At 39.7% G+C, this 22,657-nt stretch overlaps 1 protein-coding gene and 1 pseudogene across 10 annotated transcripts in view; one reads left to right on the plus strand and one right to left on the minus strand.

Annotated features, from left to right (window-relative positions):
* The window catches only part of DNAH12 (dynein axonemal heavy chain 12), a 192,371-nt gene that overhangs the window by 80,716 nt on the left and 88,998 nt on the right, over positions 1 to 22,657 (minus strand). For 9 of the 10 annotated variants that reach the window (XR_003507718.1, XR_003507719.1, XM_027522275.1 and 6 more), the window contains 7 exons: positions 13,180 to 13,263; positions 12,364 to 12,552; positions 10,388 to 10,507; positions 8,681 to 8,869; positions 6,359 to 6,510; positions 2,697 to 2,835; positions 1,325 to 1,491 (listed from right to left, as the gene is read on the minus strand). Coding sequence is in view for 8 of the 10 variants with exons in the window: in XM_027522275.1 (XP_027378076.1) it covers positions 1,325 to 1,491; positions 2,697 to 2,835; positions 6,359 to 6,510; positions 8,681 to 8,869; positions 10,388 to 10,507; positions 12,364 to 12,552; positions 13,180 to 13,263 (1,040 nt within the window). In the remaining 2 variants the exon portion in view is untranslated. Of the gene's footprint in view, positions 1 to 1,324; positions 1,492 to 2,696; positions 2,836 to 6,358; positions 6,511 to 8,680; positions 8,870 to 10,387; positions 10,508 to 12,363; positions 12,553 to 13,179; positions 13,264 to 22,657 lie in introns of those variants that run through there. The other variant, XM_027522280.1, reaches the window with a different exon arrangement.
* Positions 16,621 to 17,915, plus strand: LOC113880956 (annotated as a pseudogene).

The following is a 22,657-nucleotide window of genomic DNA, read 5'->3' on the forward strand; positions in this document are numbered from 1 at the left end:
ACTCTTTGTGACCCCATAAAGCATAGGCCCGGAGAAGGCAATGGCACCCCACTCCAGTACTCTTGCCTGGAAAATCCGATGGATGGAGGAGCCTGGTGGGCTGCAATCCATGGGGTCACTAAGAGTCGGACACAACTGAGCGACTTCACTTTCACTTTTCACTTTGATGCATTGGAGAAGGAAATGGCAACCCACTCCAGTGTTCTTGCCTGGAGAATCCCAGGGACGGCGCAGCCTGGTGGGCTGCCGTCTATGGGGTCGCACAGAGTCGGACACGACTGAAGCAACTTAGCAGCAGTAGCAGCAGCAAAGCATAGGCCGCCAGGCTCCTCTGTCCATGGAATTCTCCAGGCAAGAATGCTGGAGTGGGTTGCCATTTCCTTCTCCAGGGGATCTTCCCAACCCAGGGATTTAACCCGGGTCTCCTGCATTGTAGGCAGATGCTTTACCATCTGAGCTACTAGGGAAGCCCAATAATATGGATAGGTGAATGAAACATATAAATAATATAGTTAAATATATTAAATGCAAATAAGTTATAAAACATTATGTGCAACATGGGTCTTTTTTAAAATAAAAATATATTTATATAGAAAAATAACCTTGGAAGAATAGAGAATACACTATTAACAGTGGTTATCACCTGAAAGCAAGATTTCAGGGCATGCAATAACAAAAAAATATATAATCCCCAAATATCATTTAGTTTTGTAAGTAATCTATCTTTGCCTTGAGATAAAAATCATAGCATATTAGGGATTAGGGAAACATTTTAATAAGAGGAAATGCAGAATTATTAATCCTAACTTAAATATACAATGTCATATGTGTTTGAAACTAATCATATTATTGTAAAATAAGGTGGAAGGAGTGGAAGAGTTATTCATGAAATTGCTGTCAAAACTAAGCCATCTCAAAGATATGGTAGTTTCAAATAATCATAGATAATTAAGGAATTTAAAGTGGTGGAAACATAGGGTGCTGGTTATGGTTACTTAGGTTGGAGACTATCCATAAATTTTCAGTGCTGGGTGATAGTAAAAGATATAATTGGTAAGTTATTTTTAATAACTGAAAGTAGTAGCTTAAAAGGGCAAAAACTAATATATTATTAAATAAATATATTTGTGGATTATTCTTCCATGATATAAGAAAGTATAGGAAGGTATTCCAAAATTTTCCATATAAGAAAATCTGAACAACCATTTTCTCCCATTAAGTAATTTGCAAAAATGTATTATTTTGATGTGAAAAAATAAAAACAGAAAAAGACAACAAGAAGTTACTTCAACACAGCTACTTAAGACTTCAGGTAAATATTTACCAATTCCCACAGTCAAAAAATTGTCGTAATAATTCAATAGGAGGTTGAGCTCCATATTTCTCCAATGCAGGCATATTCATGTCATCTATAAAAATTATACACTTCTTTCCCATAGGTGGTCCAAAAACTCCTTTGCGTCTTTTATCCAGTCTAGCCATAATAATGTTCTAAAACATAAAGAAAGTGTAGTATATTGAAAGCCATACTTAACACCAGAAAAAAATTAACAGTCTAATTATGTAAGGTAATAATGTCAAGCATTACCATGTTATTCATTTAAATTTATTCATTAGGGTTATACGAAACTTCATATTCAACATCATTCAAAGAGCATATATTGAAACCCTTTTATGTGCTCAGAATTGTTATGTACACACCTATTTATATATTTACATGGTACACACACACACACACACAAAACTTTTTCTGCGATAGATACCCCAACATATCTATTAACTTAGCTTTAACTTAATATTTAAAAGCACTAATCTATACTTGTAGTATTTTGAAATTAGAGAATTATATAAGCTTATAACAAAGAAAATGAGCACCACAGGTCAGAAGAGAATGGATAGATATAATTCTAGGAATGGAAGATAAAAATGGTAATTAGAAAAGATCTCATGCAGTACTTCCATCTTGGCACCTCTAGGAGTAAAAGGTAGATCACACAATAAAAAGTCCATGGTTTGAAAGATCTTTCACTGACAGAACTTCGGTAAGCAGCAAATGCCTATAGGGACCATCTGGGAGAGTATTGAAAGAACAAGTAAAAAACCTCTCTCTCTACTTCCGTCCCTCCCTCCCTTTTCTTATACTTCATACTTCTCCAGTTAAGAAATCAACTGTTGCTTCTTGGGCTTGCAGAGAAAAAAAGCTGACAAAGCTCAACAATTCAGTATTAATGCAAAAATGTTCTCTTGAAATTTGTCCTAAAGCCAAAAATAAAATGTTTGAAGTTTTATTTAAATTCATAGAAGATTTACTAAAATATAGTTTTATTATTCACCTTGCTGTACACCTAAAATTAACACAACACCATAAATCAACTATACACCAATAAAAAATTTTAAAACTAGCAAGCTGTTTATACAGAAAAAAAGTTTTAAATGCTAATCAAATAAGTAAAAAAATTTAAAATGATAGATCCATATTTCTAACTTTTTTTAAATTAATTATTTATTTTAATTTAATTTTATTTTTAAACTTTACAATATTGTATTAGTTTTGCCCAACATCGAAATGAATCCGCCACTGGTATACCCATGCTCCCCATCCTGAACCCTTCTCCCTCCTCCCTCCCCATACCCTCCCTCTGGGTCATCCCAGTGCACCAGCCCCAAGCATCCAGTATTTCTAACTTCTAACTAACCTGAACCTGGTTGGCACTGGTCCGTGCAGAGAAATTAACATAAAAAGGAAAGTACAGGTCCTTTTCCAAGTGATTCATCAGCTTATCCTTCACATACACTGATTTTCCTGTACCCGTTGGACCCACAAAAAGTAGTGGCCTTAATGAAACAATGAACATATCATCAGAAGGAGAAAAAGTCAGAATACAGTTCAACTAGAGAAAGCTGGAGTTAGTTGAAAACATAAATAATAATCAAATCATCTTCACCCAAAAACTCACATTTTATCATTGTCATTTCATAAAAGACTGATAAAAGTAACAACTAGCACACATTTCTGCTTACTTTCAAAACTTAAATAGTGACACACTATTATTTGGACAGATGTAACATTGTTATATGCTAAAACAAGTAATCACATGCTTAACTTTTCAGAAAAAAAATAAAGCCAGCATTTGTCTCCTCAGAAAGTGCTATATTTTAGATAGAGATACAGGTGAGTGTGGAATATTAGGATGATGACAAAAACAGAGGTTGACGCTGTTGTGCAGTTATCTCAATACCACAAGGTTTCTTTCTGTAAGAAAGTAAATGGCAATGAATTCTAAAAAGTAACAGCTGTATCTACCCATCAATAGCATCTTTAAATCAAGTCACTGATACTAACCGAAAATACCGGTCTAAAAGCCAACTCTAAGGAATTCTCTAATAGCTTCAAGTAGAGTTTCTCATTTTTGAGTAGTCTGAACTAATTTAAAGGGAAAAAACTCCTGAGTTTATGTTCACAGAAACCTGGAGAACTCCAGTTTGAGACACACTGAAATAAAAATTAAATACGATCACTTTAAGTGATAACTTGGCACCACGCACTACATGGAGACAAACACAAAGCCTGGCATTAAAACTGAACAGCAGTATTCAGTATACAGAAAGTAATCTATATAACCCAAATTATGATAATATTAATTTTAAAAATTATCATTGAAGTATAAACATGAAATCAATACTACAAACAAAACACAAATCATTTAGAATTATAGTGATACCTGAGAATTCATCTACACTTTTCAGTCTGAGTAACACTCATCTTCTGAAAAACTACTTATTAAAATAATTTACGAAATAAAAAACCTTTCTTGACTTAGGGTCTGTGAGCCAAACTGAAGAAATTCTTACAGTATTCAGAACTTAGAGGACATAAAGGCTGTATCTTTACTTTCATTACCCTTTACGAAAATGGAGCAACTTATAATAGTACCTGTGTGCTTGTCATCAACAGACATCACAGATGTTATACTAAATATAATTGTTGCTGCTGCTGCTAAGTCGCTTCAGTCGTGTCCGACTCTGTGCGACCCCATAGACGGCAGCCCACCAGGCTGCGCCGTCCCTGGGATTCTCCAGGCAAGAACACTGGAGTGGGTTGCCATTTCCTTCTCCAATGCATGAAAGTGAAAAGTCAAAGTGAAGTCACTCAGTCACGTCCAACTCTTAGCAACCCCATGGACTGCAGCCTACCAGGCTCCTCTGCCCATGGGATTTTCCAGGCAAGAGTACTGGAGTGGGGTGCCACTGCCTTCTCCAAATATAATTGTTAGATATCTCAAAAATATCACTTATGCCTATTACTTCTTCAAAATTATGATCATCATCAGACTCACTGCTAGATCTTATTATTTAACATGTTAATAAAGAAGCACACATATTGCTACTGGAGCTCAAATTTTTCAAAACGTTAATAAATGTATTTTAATATGTGGTTTCCTTTGTAATCCTATGTTTTTACTTATTCATTTGAAAGCATTATTCTGACAAATCGTTCATGGAATAAAAGAATTCCTATACTAGGAACTCCTGAGAATTGACAAATACCTAACATGCCTAAAGTGAAAGAGAAAGTCGCTCAGTTGTGTCCAGCTCTTTGTGACCCCATGGACTATACAGTCCATGGAATTCTCCAGGCCAGAATACTGGAGTGGGTAGCCTATCCCTTTGCCAGCAGATCTTCCCGACCCAGGAATCAAACTGGGGTCTCCACATTGCAGGTGGATTCTTTACCAGCTGAACTGCCAGGGAAGCCCAATGTGTCTAAGGAAGACTTTAATCAGTTCAGTTCAGTCGCTCAGCCATATCTGACTCTCTGTGACCCATGGACCGCAGCACACCAGGCTTCCCTGTTCATCACCAACTCCTGGAGCTTGCTCAAACTCATGTCCATTGAGTCAATGATGCCCTCCAACCACTTCATCCTCTGTCATCCCCTTCTCCTCCTGCCTTCAATCTTTCCCAGCATAAGGGTCTTTTCAAATGAGTCAGTTCTTCACATCAGGTAGCCAAAGTATTGGAGTTTCAACCTCCAGCACCAGTCCTTCCAATGAATATTTAGGACTGATCTCCTTTAAGATTGACTGGTTCAATCTCCTTGCTGTCCAAGGGACTCTCAAGAGTCTTCTCCAACACCACACTTCAAAAGCATCTATTCTTTGGTGCTGTTAATATTTTAAGATTTTAATATTAGCCTCTAAATGCAAAAATGCAACCATGGGACAAAATACAGACAAAATAATGTTCCTCCCTATTTCATTCCTAAAGTTGACAGTTGGTCCATAAAGAAGACTAAGTGCCAAAGAATTGATGCTTTCAAATCATGGTCCAAGGGACTGCAAGAAGACAGACCAGTCAACCTGAAGGAAATCAACCCTGAATAGTCATTGGAAGGACTGTTGATGAAGCTGAACCTCCAATATTTTGGCCACCTGATGCGAAGAGATGACTCATTGAAAAAGACACTGATGCTGGAAAAGATTAAAGGCAAAAGGAGGAGGAGGTAGCTGAAGATGAGATGGTTAGATAGCATCATTGATTCAACAGACATGAATTTGAGCAAACTCTGGAAGACAGTGGAAGACAGAGGACTTTCGGTGGTATAGTTCATGGGTTGCCAAGAGTTGGACACAACTTAGCAACTGAACAACTATGCTCCCTCATAAGCGCTCTCTCTCTCTCTTTTTTTTTTTTAATAACGTAAGATAAAACTGTGACAAAATCCACTCAGAAATAGGTTCTTCATCAAAAACAAACAAACCATGACATCATGCATATTATGTAAACTTGTCTAACTTAAACATTATAAAATTAATGATAAATTGTGCTAATGTTTTAAGAGAAAAATAACTATGAAAGTGTTATTAAGAAAATTGGTATGGATATGCCTATGGTATGTGCTAGGCTGTTCATCTTTTTTGATGGGCTCTTCTGAGTTAAGTCTGATTCTTTTATGTTCATCTTAAATGATGAAGAACTGGTACAGGATGTATTTGAATAATACCAAATGAGAGAATCATTGTTAGTCTGATTCCTAAGGAGTATGGTGAGCCTGTGAGTAAAATGTCTAGATTTTTAACAGTAACATTGTAACTGACTTTTAGTCCACTATTACAAATAAGAGAAATAAAAGATGGCTTATAAGACAACAAAGTAGGATGGCAAAGATTTGGAGTGGGCGACAGGAAGTCTGGATTTCAGGTTTACTAAGAGTATCAGACGTCACTATGGAAATGTTAGTGGGTGGCTCAGTGTCTCAGTTATCTGAAAATGGTTTCTGAGGTTCACTTTAAAAATCCTATGATCCTATAAGAAAGGTACTGCAATATTTAAAATGCATGTTATAACCGTTTCTTACTTTGCATAGGTAATACTCAAATCCATTAGAAATGTATATCTAATTGTATCCATGGTAGGGACTATGATATCTTGAATCTTGACACGTCTATTTCCTAAACTAGTACTTTTAATTAGTTCATTCCAGTGGATCCAGCGACCTCGGTTTTTCAACTATAAGAGAACATAAATTTTAAAACATTATAACCATGCACTTGCTATCTAACAGGCTGTTTTTAACATAGCAATCATATATGCTTTTTAAAACTGTATTTAGTCTTTTCCTCCTTTTTGTTGTGAAATACTAGATTCATCCAAAATAATGTATACAATGTATTTAATTCTGACTGACAAGCACCCATGAATCCACCATCCAATGTAAGAAATAACGCATTTAGTTTTAGTTTTGCTTTTCAACGGTAACCTGATGAACTTAATGAAACCTAGTTATCACAAATTCAACATATATAAAATTTCAGATATTTTTGCCTCTATGTCCTCTTAACACTCTAATTTTTGCAAAATGCCTTGAAGATGTCCTTGTGCATATATCAAGAATTTATTTGAGAGCCACTCTGATGTGGCTGAAGTTACAATTAATAGGACTTTGGCTTGATGTTTTCATATTTTATTTATTTTTTTTTGTTTTGTTTTGTGGAGAATAACATTTTATTTAATTAAAGTTAAAAGTTAGTGATTCTTTTTTTTTAATTTTATTTTATTTTTAAACTTTACAATATTGTATTAGTTTTGCCAAATATCGAAATGGATCCGCCACAGGTATACATGTGTTCCCCATCCTGAACCCTCCTCCCTCCTCCCTCCCCATACTGTTTTCATATTTTAAAGGAAATGGGCAATAATCTCAAGAGAAACAAAATATAAAATAAACTCATTATATTTGTTTCTCTAAAATTATTCTGTTTGGCATATTGATCCAGGCTGATATTCAACCAGGACATATTAGAAAGGCGGAACCGATTGACACATTATTGAACTTCTTCTGAACCATGGGTTGAATGAAGATCTGCTGTCTTAACACCCTGAGTGATCCTGATTAGGGAATCCACCCTCCCCTCCTCTCCAGGTTGTCCTGCACTTCCCTGGAGATCCTAAATGTCTCTTACTGACTTTTCACCTTCATCAAGCAACAAAAGAGTTAACACCTGGCAAAGAAGGAGATCTCTTGGGCCCACTCCAGGGCTATGGCGAGCATCTAAGAATTTTTTAATATTTTCTAACAAATTGTATATGTATATGGTTTGTGTCTGGATTATGGTAATTTTGCAAATTTGGGTAAATGATTCTTTAGTAATTCATGTTCTTAATTTCTGAGGTTTTATCTTTTATTTTTATCAAAGCTATATGTGTACATATTTTAGAGCCCAAGTTTATAAGGTAAGGAAAAAGATCAGTTTCCCACTCATTTTCTCCTCTCCAACAGCAACTTACCTTTGCCTCTTTCAGCTAGATATTTTGATATTTACCTTCAACTCTATTTTTCTTTTTTACCTTCAACTGTTAAAGAATATGCTTGGGTTATCATCTCTTGATTTTTCAGTTTCAGGCGATATTTTATTGACTTCTCAGTGTGACTAATGTGAATGAAACTATCCTTTTGGTCTTATTCTTAAAATTCTGTGTTAGCAGGGTTTTAGAGAGACCTTTCTACACTGGCAATCAGGAGAATTGGGTTCAAGTCCTGGCTGTGCTAGCCAGTAGCCTTTCTAGGTTTGCTTTTTCATCTACAGACTTTGAGATTCAGGTAAAATTGTAATAAGGCTCTATCCAGACCTTATGGCTTTGTGAAGTAAAATCTGCATGAATCAATGATTATGTAAATGCTTGCTGTTTAAAAGGATATTTTTGTGAATTCTTTTTTAAATTAGAGAAAACAGATTTAACATAAATCTGAAATTATAAAATATTCTTCAAACAAGTGGATCTATACTGTCCACGAGTTATCAGTTGGTGTGTTAGTTGCTCAGTCGTGTCCAACTCTTTACAACCCCATGTAACTGTAGCCCGCTACAGGAGCCCTACAGGCTCCTCTGTCCATGGGATTTTCTAGGTAAGAATACTGGAGTGGGTTGCCATTTCCTTCTCCAGGGGATTTTCCCAACCCAGGAATTGAACCCAGGTCTCCTGCATTGCAGGCAGATTCTTTACTCTCTGAGCCACTGGGGAAGCCACTGGGGAAGAAGTTATAGGAGGAGAAACGAAAGAGAAGGGACTAAAAGCTAACCACAGGAGTCAGAGAACTCTAGGATGGGAACCCAGTTTTGACCACTGATCTAAGACTTTGTGTTCTATGGTTTATCATAACAAGCATCTTACATCATACCTCATACATGTAGTCATAGACTAGGCCTTTTTCATCAAAGTTGCATTCCCATTTACCCACAGAATCAGGTATTGGGTTGTTTTCATCTTTTCCCATTAAGACTATTCGTATGTAAACATCAAAAACAATGCGACCATCTGTATCACAGCTTCCTCCAATGGACCAAATTAAAGAAAATATAAAGCAAGCCTGTTGGTTTAAAAAGGAAAAAGTTTAATTTAAACTAATTATTTAAAAGAGACTTTTAACAGATTAAAATTTAATATATTGAGTTCTAGTTAACCTACTTGGAAAAGATCAGATTTACAAATAATGTGGAATGGAGCACATCTCAGCTACATAAAAAATCATTACTCTGGCAATGTGTCTAAATTTAAAATGTTCATGCCATATAACCTAGGGGTTTCTCTTTTAGTGGGTTTATCTTTAAATATATTCTTGCTGGTTAAAATGATAAATGTACAAGAATATTTACTGCAGCACTGTTTGTGGTAGCAAAATATTTGAAGCAACTCAAATAGAGATCAACTTAACTGGAATAAGCTATATACACTGGAATATGTATAGCTGTTTAGGGAAAAAAGGTACCACAATATTAATATGGAAAGATCTCCAAAATACATAGTGAGAAAAAATGCAAATCAGTATGCATAGTATGTTAACATGTATAAAATAGTGTGTGTGTGTTAGTTGCAGTCGTGTCTGACTCTTTGTGACCCCATGGACTGTAGCCCACCAGGCTCCTCTGTTCATGGAATTCTCCAGGCAAGAATACTGGAATGGATAGCCATTCCCTTCTCTAGGGGGTCGTCCTAACCCAGGGATCAAACCTGGGTCTCTTGCATTGCAGGCAGACTATTTACCATCTGAGCCAATGTAAAAGAGGACATGTACCAAATGTCTCTAGCAGGCTACATGAGGCACTGGTAACGGTGGCTGCTGGAGGGTGGCTGGGGGACTGGTGTGGATGGAAAACCTACTTTTGTCTTGATTTTTGCTCTAGGTACATGCCTTATCTAGATAGAAAAGTCTATCAAACATGTTTTAAAAGAAAATTTTCTGTGGCAACAAAGTAAAGGGAAAACAATGAGAGGTAACTGCTATTATCACAGGGTAGAAGAGTAGATGGATTGCATAGAGGAGGTTAAGGAATCTGACAATAGGTGGTGGACAGGAAAGTAGCATAGGCCAGGGGAGAGAATAGAACACCTCTTTCGTTTGGCTCCCTGAGAGCCTGATTCTCTGCCGTTCTCTGCTCTCTAGACATTAACTAACCTGGACCACTGACTCCTTCCTACCTACATGCTCTCTGGATTCGGCCTGCAATGCGCCACCCAGCTGGTTGGATGCCTGCTCCTAGTCTTTTGTCGTCACTTTGTTATAGCTTACACTCTAGCTTAACATTGAGACAAGATCAATTCACCTAAAGTCCATATTGGTTTAATATTAAGTCACTCTATTGTCTATCAAATTATGATATTTCATAAATAATAGGGCATTTTGATTTATTCTGACATATTTTACTTTCTCTAAATTGTCTTATAAATTAGAATACCAGATCAGGGCAACTTTAATGTCTTCTGGTATTCTTTTGGTGCTTATCAAAAAATAGCTCTGGGTCTTGTAATGTCTTTCTCAAGACAAGCAACATTTGCCAGAGGCACCTTTTATTCTATAACTTAAAAAACACAATAAATATAAACCAACCATAATCCAAACACGAATATGCTTGCTGGTAGGATCGTTCTCCACCGCGTTGCAGAGCAGTACTTCAAAGAGGCGTGTGAGAGAGACAACCACATTGCTATCGCTTGTTGGAATCAGTTCCTTCAAAGTGAAAAGGATAAGATACTTTACTTTCATCTTATATACATAATAAAAGAAAATAAGTGTTTCACTTTAAAAAACATACTTTTCACAGTCTCTATAAAAGTTAAAGAATTTAAATTGCAGCCATGATAAAAAAAGCCTCTGAAATATTTTAGTCTAGCATAATACGTTACGCAATTGTGTGAAACATATTCTTCTTCTGAATTCTCTGAGAAATGAAAATTAGTAAGAGAATAAACAGTGATCTAGAGATAGTAGAAATGAAGTTTATAACAGTTATTTATTCATCTATTTATTCAACAAACATTTATCAAAAATACAGTCTACCTGTATATTGAGCTAGGAGATATGAAAATAAAACAAATTATCTCTGCAAAGAAGTGATACTGAAATTAAAGACAACATACTAATGGTCCAGAGGTATATGAAAAGTCAGTTAACCTCACTAATCAATATGGAAATGCAAATCAAAACCACAATGATATATCACCTCACACCTGTTAGGATGGATATTATAAAAAAGATAAAAGATAACTAGAGTTGGTGAGAATGTGGAGAAAAACAACCCTTGCACACTGGCTGTGGAAAGGTAAATTAGTCCAGTCATTATTAATGCAAAGGTATGGAGGGGCCTCAAAAAACTAAAAATAGAACTACCGTATGATCCAGCAACCCCTCTTCTAGGTATACACTCAAAGGAAATAAAATAAGTACCTCAAGGAGATATCTGTGCTCCCATATTCACTGAAGCGTTATTCACAACAGCCAAGATATGGAAACACCTAACTGTCCACTGGTGGATGAATGGATAAAGATATTGTGGTAGATATATAATAGAATAATATTCATTCTTAAAAAAGAAAATCCTGCCATTTGCAACAACATAGATAAAACTTGAGGACATTATGCTAAGAGAAATAAGCCAGATACAGAAAGGAAAAAACTGCATGATCTCCCTTATATGCATGATCTAAAAGTTGAATACATAAAAAGAAGCAGAGTAAAACAGAGGTTACAAGTGGGGAGGAGGTGGGAGAAATGGGGAGATGGGCAAACAGTACAAAGTTACAGTTATGCAGGGTGAATAAGTCTAAGAGATCTAATATACAGCATGATAACTACAGTTAGTAATACTGTACAATATGTATCAATACTGAAGATTTGCTATGAGAGCAGATTTAGCTGCTCTCATCACACACACATACATACAAATGTGTTAACTATTTGAGAAGGTATGGTAATTATCCTGACTGTGATAATCATTTCACTCTCCAGGCAAGAATACTGGAGTGGGTAGCCATTCCTTTCTCCAGGGGATCTTCCTAATCCAGGAATCAAACCAGGGTCTCCTGCATTACAGGCGGATTCTTTACCAGCTGAGCTACCAGGGAAGCCCATTCATTTCACTACATGTATGAATATCAAATCATCTTGTACACTTTAAGCATACATATTAAAATTAAAAACACATAAATGCTGGATAAACGCATGCGCATGAATACAGACACATACACACACAGAGACACATGAGTACAAGGATAACTAGGGAAATGTAAATAAGATCAGCAGGTGTTATCAATGTCAATATCCTTGTTGTGATATTATAATACAGTCTTGCAAAATGTTGCCATGGGGGAAAACCAGGTGAAGTGTATGTGGGATCTCTCTGTATTATTTCTTACAACTGCATATGAATCATGGATGTTCATAATAAATCTTTTGATTTTTTAAAAAAGTGGATATTATATGTCTAAGTAGAAAAGATTTATTTATCCTACCATCCTGACTTTAAACTTAGTCGAGTTGAATGGAAAGTAAAGAAATTAGAGTAGATAAGAGAATTATAATGTTACCTTGCATTTTTTCTTACGGAGCTTTAAAGTGGGCTTTATTAACCAGTCAAAAAGTCCTCTCAGAAGAGCTTGGTGATCTGGTTCCTGTAGAGGTCCTTTCAGTGAATTCAACCATGAAGACACAAGTGGTTTCCATCCCAACTGTGAGGGCTCCAAATAAATCATGCCACAGCGGCTTACAGTGGCAGGCTAGAGGAAAACAGACAAGTTTTCACTTTCCAATCTGGAAGTTATTAAAGAATTCTTTGCATCACTTATAAGGTCCTTCATGATCTGGCTCCTGTCTTCCTCTATAGCATCACATACACTAGATGAAACTCTCTGCAGTTACAGATCCCCAGATATGTCATGGCTCCAAGTCTTTTCAAGACATCTTGTCATGATTTGGAGTGCCAAGCCCCAACCAATCTCCACAGAGAAGTCTTACCCCTCAAAACCGGATCAAACGCTCAAACATTGTCCCATGTCCTCTTCCTCTACCCATTCCTCGCTTGGGCACTTGCCCCCTCCTTATTCTTAGAGCACTAACATGTACCTCTATATCAGGAGATATATATATATATAATATATTAGCATGCTTCTCATCCTCTCTAAATGAGCATACACTGTCTTACTCATCTTTGTATTTTTTGTGCCTAACTCACTTTCTGACACATAATAAAAACGATTTATTCCTGAAACTAACACAACACTGTAAATCAACTACACTCCAATAATTTTTTACGATTTAATAAAGAAACAAACAATACAGAACAAAAGACTTATGACTCAGTGAACAAACGAATAAACTAGTATTATAATAAATTATGAACTTACTGAGGCCTGGGAAAGGTCCATTGTTTCAAAGATGAGGCTCATTTGAGGGGACATCTGAATGATTTCTCCACTCATAAGGCAAAGCTGAAGGCAATGATTTTTCAAAAGTTTATTTTAAAAAATCTAAAACTTCTCAGATAGAAGTTTATTCTACTTATTAAAGTACCTCCTAGGATATAACCCTAGGAGGAAGTCTTAGGATGGAAGTCTTAGGATGGAAGCCAGAAAAATCTTAAATCTAAATTCTAAGTCTAGCTCTGTCTTCTCTCATATGAGGAGGGGAGACGGGAACTACGTGATATATTGAAAAAACTACAAAATCCTATACTAATGTCAGTTTTTGTTATTAAAAATTACATGAAATACTACAGATTTTATAGTTGTAAGACTTTTTATTAATAAAAAGAGAAATATAAAAAGTAGAGAATACTATGAATATTCATATACTCATCTTGTAGAGTTAACCAATGGTAACATTTTGCTATATTTGCTTTGTCTTTTTAAAAAGTATTTTAAAGATCATTACAAATATCAGGGCATTTCACATCCAAATAAGTCAATATTAATCTTTTAAAATAAGGATTTTCCTGTATAACCACAATAACATTATCACATCTAACACAATTACCAATGATTCCTTAATATCATCTAATACTTAGCCAATACTCAAATATTCTCAGTTGTGTCAGGAATGTCTTTTCAACTGATTTATTCAGACCAAAATTGAATCAAGGACCGTGCATTGGATTTGCAGTCTCCTCTGGGTCTCTTTATAGAGAGACCTTGGCTTCCCCGTTTATAATTGTCATTAACTTTTAATAATGTCTCCTATCTATACAGCTCTCTTACTCGTTGACTCCTACTAAATTTGCTCTTTATTTTCAGAGATTTTCAGTCCCCTGTTGTTTTCACTTCTTTCATTAGGTAGCTTCTGTTCTATGGTCCAGCATTTCTAGCATCCTCCTGTCAATATATTTAAAGTCTTTCTGTATTTCCAGTCTAGCAACCTGAACTACACCTATATCTGGGCCTAATCATATCAGAAGGAACTAGGGCCATAGGCCCTGAGAGAATTAAACCTATACTAAATCATCCCCTACCTATGACTTTAAGACAATTGAGAAGATTTTAGGGAATCACAGGTTACTGTTGCATTTGGATTCAGGGTTATGGGGAACTTGCCCAGCCTTTGTATAAACTTTGTATGCAGGTCAGGAAGCAACAGTTAGAACTGGACATGGAACAACAGACTGGTTCCAAATAGGAAAAGGAGTTCGTCAAGGCTGTATATTGTCACCCTGTTTATTTAACTTCTATGCAGAGTACATCATGAGAAACGCTGGACTGGAAGAAACACAAACGAATCAAGATTGCCGGGAGAAATATCAATAACCTCAGATATGCAGATGACACCACCCTTATGGCAGAAAGCGAAGAGGAACTCAAAAGCCTCTTGATGAAAGTGAAAGTGGAGAGTGAAAAAGTTGGCTTAAAGCTCAACATTCAGAAAACAAAGATCATGGCATCCGGTCCCACCACTTCATGGGAAATAGATGGGGAAACAGTGGAAACAGTGTCAGACTTTATTTTTCTGGGCTCCAAAATCACTGCAGATGGTGACTGCAACCATGAAATTAAAAGACGCTTACTCCTTGGAAGGAAAGTTATGACCAACCTAGATAGCATATTCAAAAGCAGAGACATTACTTTGCCAACAAAGGTTCGTCTAGTCAAGGCTATGGTTTTTCCTGTGGTCATGTATGGATGTGAGAGTTGGACTGTGAAGAAGGTTGAGCGCCGAAGAATTGATGCTTTTGAACTGTGGTGTTGGAGAAGACTCTTGAGAGTCCCTTGGACTGCAAGGAGATCCAACCAGTCCATTCTGAAGGAGATCAGCCCTGGGATTTCTTTGGAAGGAATGATGCTAAAGCTGAAACTCCAGTACTTTGGGCACCTCATGCAAAGAGTTGACTCGTTGGAAAAGACTCTGATGTTGGGAGGGATTGGGGCAGGAGGAGAAGGGGACGACAGAGGATGAGATGGCTGGATGGCATCACTGACTCGACGGACATGAGTCTGAGTGAACTCCGGGAGTTGGTGATGGACAGGGAGGCCTGGCGTGCTGCGATTCATGGGGTCGCAAAGAGTCAGACAAGACTGAGCGACTGATCTGATCTGATCTGATCTGATAGCTTCCCTAGTGGCTCAGATAGTAAAGCGTCTGTCTGCAATGCAGGAGACCTGGGTTTGATCCCTGGGTTGGGAAGATTCCCCTGGAGAAGGAAATGGCAGCCCACTCCAGTATTCTTGCCTGGAAAATCCCATGGACCGCGGAGCCTGGTAGGCTACCGTCTATGGGGTCGCAAAGAGTCGGACACAACTGAGCGACTTCACTTCACTTCTGGGTCTCTTTTAATCTAAAACATTCCTCTTTAATCAAATATGTAAAAAACTGAATTTATCAACTGTGTCTTTTCTGCCAAATAACTATCTTATTCATTATTATTAAAGCTATTCTCTCAGTCTCCTTGGCTTCCATGTTTGTAATTGTCATTAACTTTTAATAATGTCTCCCATCTATACAGCTCTCTCACTCGTTGACTCCTACTAAATTTGCTCTTTATTTTCAGAGATTTTCAGTCCCCTGTTGTTTTCACTTCTTTCATTAGGTAGCTTCTGTTCTATGGTCAGCATTTCTAGCATTCTCCTGTCAATATATTTAAAGTCTTTCTGTATTTCCAGTCTAGCAACTTGAACTACACCTACATCTAAAGTGCTTAGATTGGTAGAGAAAATCTCACAGAGGCAGATGTCAGCACTAAACTTAGAGTTCATGGTCTTAAGTCTATCGGGTTCTCCATAACACCCAGATATGCTTCTTCGTTTTCCTAGGCAGCTCTCTTTTCCATTTTCCTTGATGGCTAATTTAAATCTTCCCCTTTCTCCAGTGTACAAAGAACCACGGTCTACCGCTTCACAAAGAAAAAAATAAATCGTCCAAAGGATTTGTCAAATCTTCCAAGACGTCGGCAATTCAGGTTGCCGCGGTGTCAGGGCCACACTCGGGCTTCCTGTCTACCCCATCCCAGCCAGCCTATGGCGGCTGGGCCCCTTGGCCCTCATCCAGATGCCGGGGGCAGCCCTGGGCTGCCAGAGCGATGTCCCCAAGTCGAACCACTGTGGTTTGCGGCCCAGCTACATTGTTTACTAACCCGAACTCCCTCCCAACCCCCGTCCCCACCCCCGCACCTCTCTTCCCTCCTCCACCCGGGCACAGAGCCATCCCCCTGCCTCTGTCTGGCTGTCTCTCCTCCCCTTTCTTTCGCACACAGACTTCTTTGTACCACAGCCCCCAGGACCCCTGCGCCCCTCCCCACACTATGGACTGTTCCACAGGCCACTGATGCTGCCCGCAATGAGGGGGCCGGGACGGCAGCGCTCTTATGGTACCAAGTGACAGGTCCACCTTCCTGTGACTGGGGGAACGCCAGATGTAATGAGAAGATGTCAGCAACTCAGGTTGCCTGGCCCTCCCATACAGACTATATTGCCAAGTACAACTTTCACCGCGCTACCAAGAAAGACCCTCCCTTAGGCAAAGAAGACGTGCTCAGCAAGTGGCTGTCACCAAGGACCCCAATTGGTACAAAGCCAAGAATAAGGCGAGCCACAAGGGCATCGCCCCAGACAACCACGTCCCGAAGCTGGAGGGCGTGAAGGCAGAGGCATGGAACTCAGCTTCACGGCCTGGTTCCACGGCCAGACCGTGCGGAGCAGGCAGAAGAGCCACTGTGCCCACCAGACAGGCCTGTCCTAGTGCAGGAGACCACCGGCTAGCCCCAGGCACGCCACCACATCCTGGACCAAGCCAGCAAACTCAGCACCCACGAGGACCTCAGGCAGCTGGAGGAGCACTGCACCTCAGATCAGAGGGACAGGCCAGACGTCACGGAGGTGCTAAACAGGAAGGGTCTGAAGCTGGTGCAGACCACTGGGAACCGAGAGTTTGGAGGCGTGATGCTGGGCAACTACCGAGGGAATGAACAAGGTCGCCGTTAAGAATGACGCTCCTGTCCGGGCCTTCCGGGCTGAAGCCTGGGTCCTGACGCAACTTCAGCGTACACCTGGTGCAGCTCCTGGGCCTGACCGGAGAGGAGGAAGGCGGGTCTACATCGTCGCCGAGAACACGGCTGAGGGGTCCTGGGGGACTACCTGTGAGGGCTCGGTCGGTACTGGGAGGAGACTATCTCCTCGAGTTCTTCCTAGACGTCAGCGAGGCCGTGGGACACCTGGAGGTGCTGGTGTCCGAGGGACCACGTGGCCCAGGTCAGCGGCTCCGGCCTCACCGAGGCGGCCTCCAGCACCCAGGACACCTGCAAGCTGCCGATCCAGAGGGAGGCCCCCGAGGCCCTGACAGAGAGGAAGTTCTCCACCGAGTCGGACGTGTGGCGTTTCGAGATCCTTCTCTGGGAAAAATCTACTCTTCCGGCCGAGTGTCTTACCCAAGAATCCATCCCTGAAGGACGTGGCCCCGCGGCTGGAAAGGGCTACCAGACTGACAGACGCCCCCCACGGCCGCCCGCCCGTCCATACGAGGCCATGATGCACTGCGGGCACCCGGACGCCCTCGCACGGCCGTCCTTCCCGCATTTCCGAGAGCAGCGGGAGCGCATCAAACCCACGAGCTGCACCTGGGACTGCCGGCCTCTGCTGGGGCCCAGACCTGTGAGGGCTGAACCTAGATAGACCGCACAGCCAGCGCCCCCACTCGCTGGGCCCAAACCCGAACTGAACCCAGCAGCAGGCCAGTGGGCCTCTTGCCTCTGGCCCCCGGAGACCCCGCCGAGGCCCCGCACCTTCTCTCAGGGACCCACTTGTGGGGCTTTGGGAGCCAGGCCCCGGGGCCAAGAAGGGAGGAGGCTGAGGCGCAGTGGGCAGACGCCCTAGCCCTACCGTGGTCAGGCTCCCCCTGGCCTCCCATCTCTCGCCTTCTTACCGTTTTATTCCTTTCTTTTCTTTTGAGATTTTTTTCCCCCGTGTTTTTATTATTTTTCAAGATAAGGAGAAAGAAAGTACCCAGCAAATGGGTGTTTTACGAAAAGTATGAGCCTTATTTTTCCTCCTCTGCCTACGAGGGTTGGGGAGACTAGGCCCCTGTTTACGGATCCATCACCGGAGCCTCATTCCTTGCCCCACGTTCTGTGTCCAGGTCGCCTCTATAGCACCATGTCTGCCCTTGACCAGGTGCACTGTTGGCGTGCTCCACATGCAAACGGTTCATTAGGGGCTTGGAGTCCCTGCCACCCACCCACTGCCTTGAGATGGAATCCTAATAAATCACTCCACGAGGACATCGAGAAAAAAATAATTTGCCTTCAAAATTTCCACTATTAAAGCCACACATTCACCTTTCCTGCTCCCCTCTCATCTGATATGAAACAATCCTTCCACCAGGCTCTGAGTCCTTCAGTTCAGTTCAGTCACTCAGTCGTGTCTGACTTTGCAACCTCATGGACTGCAGCATACCAGGCCTCCCTGTCCATCACCAACTCTTGGAGTTTATGCAAACTCATGTCCATTGAGTAGGTGATGCCATCAAACCATCTCATCCTCTGTTGTCCCCTTCTCCTGCTGCCTTCAATCTTTCCCAGCATCAGGATCTTTTCGAATGAGTCAGCTCTTCACATCAGGTGGCCAAAGTATTGGAGTTTCAGCTTCAACATCAGTCCTTCTGATGAACACCCAGGACTGATCTCCTTTAGGATGGACTGGTTGAATCTCCTTGCAGTCCAAGAGACTCTCAAGAGTCTTCTCCAACACCACAATTCAAAAGCATCAATTCTTCAGCACTTAGCTTTCTTTATAGTCCAACTCTCACATCCATACATGACCACTGGAAAAACCATAGCCTTGACTAGACGGACCTTTGTTGGCAAAGTAATGTCTCTGCTTTTTAATATACCGTCTAGGTTGGTCATAACTTTCCTTCCAAGGAGTAAGCGTCTTTTAATTTCATGGCTGCAGTCACCATCTGCAGTGATTCTGGAGCCCAAAAAATAAAGTCAGCCACTGTTTCCACTGTTTATCCATCTATTTGCCATGAAGTGATGAGACTGGATGCTATGATCTTAGTTTTCTGAATGTTGAGCTTTAAGTAAACTTTTTCACTCTCCTCTTTCACTTTTATCAAGAGGCTTTTTAGTTCCTCTTCACTTTCTGCCATAAGGGTGGTGTTATTTGCATATCTGAGGTTATTGATATTTCTGCCAGCAATCTTGATTCCAGCTTGTGCTTTCTCCAGTCCAGCGTTTCTCATGATGTACTCTGCATACAAGTTAAATAAGCAAGGTGACAATATACAGCCTTGACATACTCCTTTTCTGAATTGGAACCGGTCTGTTGCTCCATGTCTAGTTCTAACTGTTGCTTCCTGACCTGTATACAATTTCTCAAGAGGCAGGTCAGGTGGTCTGCTATTCCCATCTCTTGAAGAATTTTCCACAGTTTATTGTGATCCACACAGTCAAAGGCTTTGGCATAGTCAATAAAGCAGAAATAGATGCTCTTCTGGAACTCTCTTGCTTTTTCCATGATCCAGCGGATGTTGGCAATTTGATTTCTGGTTCCTCTGCCTTTTCTAAAACCAGCTTGAACATCAGGAAGTTCACAGTTCACATATTGCTGAAGCCTGGCTTGGAGAATTTTGAGCATTACTTTACTAGTGTGTGAGATGAGTGCAATTGTGTGGTAGTTTGAGCATTCTTTGGCATTGCCTTTCTTTGGGATTGGAATGAAAACTGACCTTTTTCAGTCCTGTGGCCACTGCTGAGTTTTCCAAATTTGCTGGCATAGTGAGTGCAGCACTTTCACAGCATCATCTTTCAGGATTTGCAAGAGCTCAACTGGAATTCCATCACCTCCACTAGCTGTGTTCGTAGTGATGCTTTCTAAGGCCCACTTGACTTCACACTCCAGGATGTCTGGCTCTAGGTGAGTGATCACACCATCGTGATTATCTGGGTTGTGAAGATGTTTTTTGTACAGTTCTTCTGTGTATTCTTGCCACCTCTTCTTAATATCTTCTGTTTCTGTTAGGTCCATACCGTTTCTGTCCTTTATTAAGCCAATTTTTGCATGAAATGTTCCCTTGGTATCTCTAATTTTCTTGAAGAGATCTCTAGTCTTTCCCATTCTGTTGTTTTCCTCTATTTCTTTGTACTGATCTCTGAGGAAGGCTTTCTTATCTCTCCTTGCTATTCTTTGCAACTCTGCATTCAAATGGGTATATCTTTCCTTTTCTCCTTTGCTTTTTGCTTCTCTTCTTTTCACAGCTATTTGTAAGGCCTCCTCAGACAGCCATTTTACTTTTTTGCATTTCTTTTTCTTGGGGATGGTCTTGATCCCTGACTCCTGTACAATGTCACGAACCTCAGTCCATAGTTCATCAAGCACTCTGTCTATCAGATCTAGTCCCTTAAATCTATTTCTCACTTCCACTGTATAATCATAAGGGATTTGATTTAGGTCATACCTGAATGGTGTAGTAGTTTTCCCTACTTTCTTCAATTTAAGTCTGAATTTGGCAATAAGGAGTTCACGATCTGAGCCACAGTCAGCTCCCAGTCTTATTTTTGCTGACTGTATAGAGCTTCTCCATCTTTGACTGCAAAGAATATAATCAATCTGATTTCGATGTTGACCATCTGGTGATGTCCATGTGTAGAATCTCTTGTGTTGTTGGAAGAGTGTGTTTTCTATGACCAGTGCATTCTCTTGGCAAAACTCTATTAACCTTTGCCCTGCTTCATTCTGTACTCGAAAGCCAAATTTGCCTGTTACTCCAGGTATTTCTTGACTTCCTACTTTTGCATTCCATTCTCCCATAATGAAAAGGACATCTTTTTTGGGTGTTAGTTCCAAAAGGTCTTGCAGGTCTTCATAGAACCATTCAACTTCAGCTTCTTCAACATTACTAGTTGGGGCATAGACTTGGATTACTGTGATACTGAATGGTTTGCCTTGGAAACGAACAGAGATCATTCTGTCGTTTTTGAGATTGCATCCAAGTACTGCATTTCAGACTATTTTGTTAACTATGATGGCTAGTCCATTTCTTCTAAGAGATTCTTGCCCACAGTAGTAGAAATAATGGTCATCTGAGTTAAATTCACCCATTTAGTTCGCTGATTCCTAAAATATCAACGTTCACTCTTGCCATCTCCTGTTGACCACTTCCCATTTGTCTTGATTCACGGACCTAACATTCCAGGTTCCTATGCAATATTGCTCTTTACAGCATTGGACTTTACTTCCATCACCAGTCACATCCACAACTGGGTGTTGTTTTTGCTTTGGCACCGTCTCTTCATTCTTCCTGGAGTTATTTCTCCACTGATCTCCAGTAGCATATTGGGCACCTACTGACCTGGGGAGTTCATCTTTCAGTGTCCTATCTTTTTCCCTTTTCATTCTGTTCATGCGGTTCTCAAGGCAAGAATACTGAAGTGGTTTACCATTCCCTTCTCCAGTGGACCACATTTTGTCAGAACTCTCCACCATGACCCGTCCATCTTGGGTGGCCCTACATGGCATGGCTTAGTTTCATTGAGTTAGACAAGTGTGATCAGATTGGCTAGTTGTCTGTGATTATGGTTTCAGTCTGTCTGCCCTCTGACGCCCTCTCTCAGTGCCTACCGTCTTACTGGGGTTTCTCTTACCTTGGACTCAACTAAACTGATTAACCCTCTCTTCTGAATCATCACTATTTCTTGTCTTTTTGCTTTCCCCCTTAGTCCAATCAATATGACTGAATAATAAACAAATGACTAACCACCTATAATAAAGTACTGGAGTATATGTTTGAATGTTAATTAAACTAGTTTGCTTACTTAGTAGTATAAGTATTTCATTTAGATATAAAAATAAATTGTGGTATATTGATACAGTAGAATACTAATACAAATATTAAAAGAATAATAAAGAAATAAAATGGAACTACAATATTAATATCATAGATTGTTGTATTGACCAAAAGAAAGAAAATATTATATGGTGTGATTCTATTTACATGAAGTTCAAGAACTGGCAAAACTAGGTTATTACAGCACAAGTTAGAATAACGATTGTGCCTTTGGGAAGATGTACAGATTGCATAGGGACTTAAGTGAACCTTGTAGGGAGCAATAAATTTAAGGTATTTTTATTTATATTATGGTCATCTGGGTGTACGCATATGTAAAAGAAATCATAGATTCTAAACTTTGGTATTCATTTTATACATTATATATGTTATCTCTCAGTTAAAATAAATATAAGATTTCCATTTTCTTATTTTTTTTAAATCTCACAGGTTCTAAGGTTATGTACCACATATAAACACTGAAGCAGTCTATGTTTTCAAAAAAGAAGGGTTTTTTGTTTTCTTCTAAAATATTAAACTGACTCGATGGATGTGAGTCTGAGTGAACTCCGGGAGTTA

Source organism: Bos indicus x Bos taurus, chromosome 22 (genome assembly GCF_003369695.1).
Source record: "Bos indicus x Bos taurus breed Angus x Brahman F1 hybrid chromosome 22, Bos_hybrid_MaternalHap_v2.0, whole genome shotgun sequence".
Lineage (NCBI taxonomy): Eukaryota > Metazoa > Chordata > Mammalia > Artiodactyla > Bovidae > Bos > Bos indicus x Bos taurus.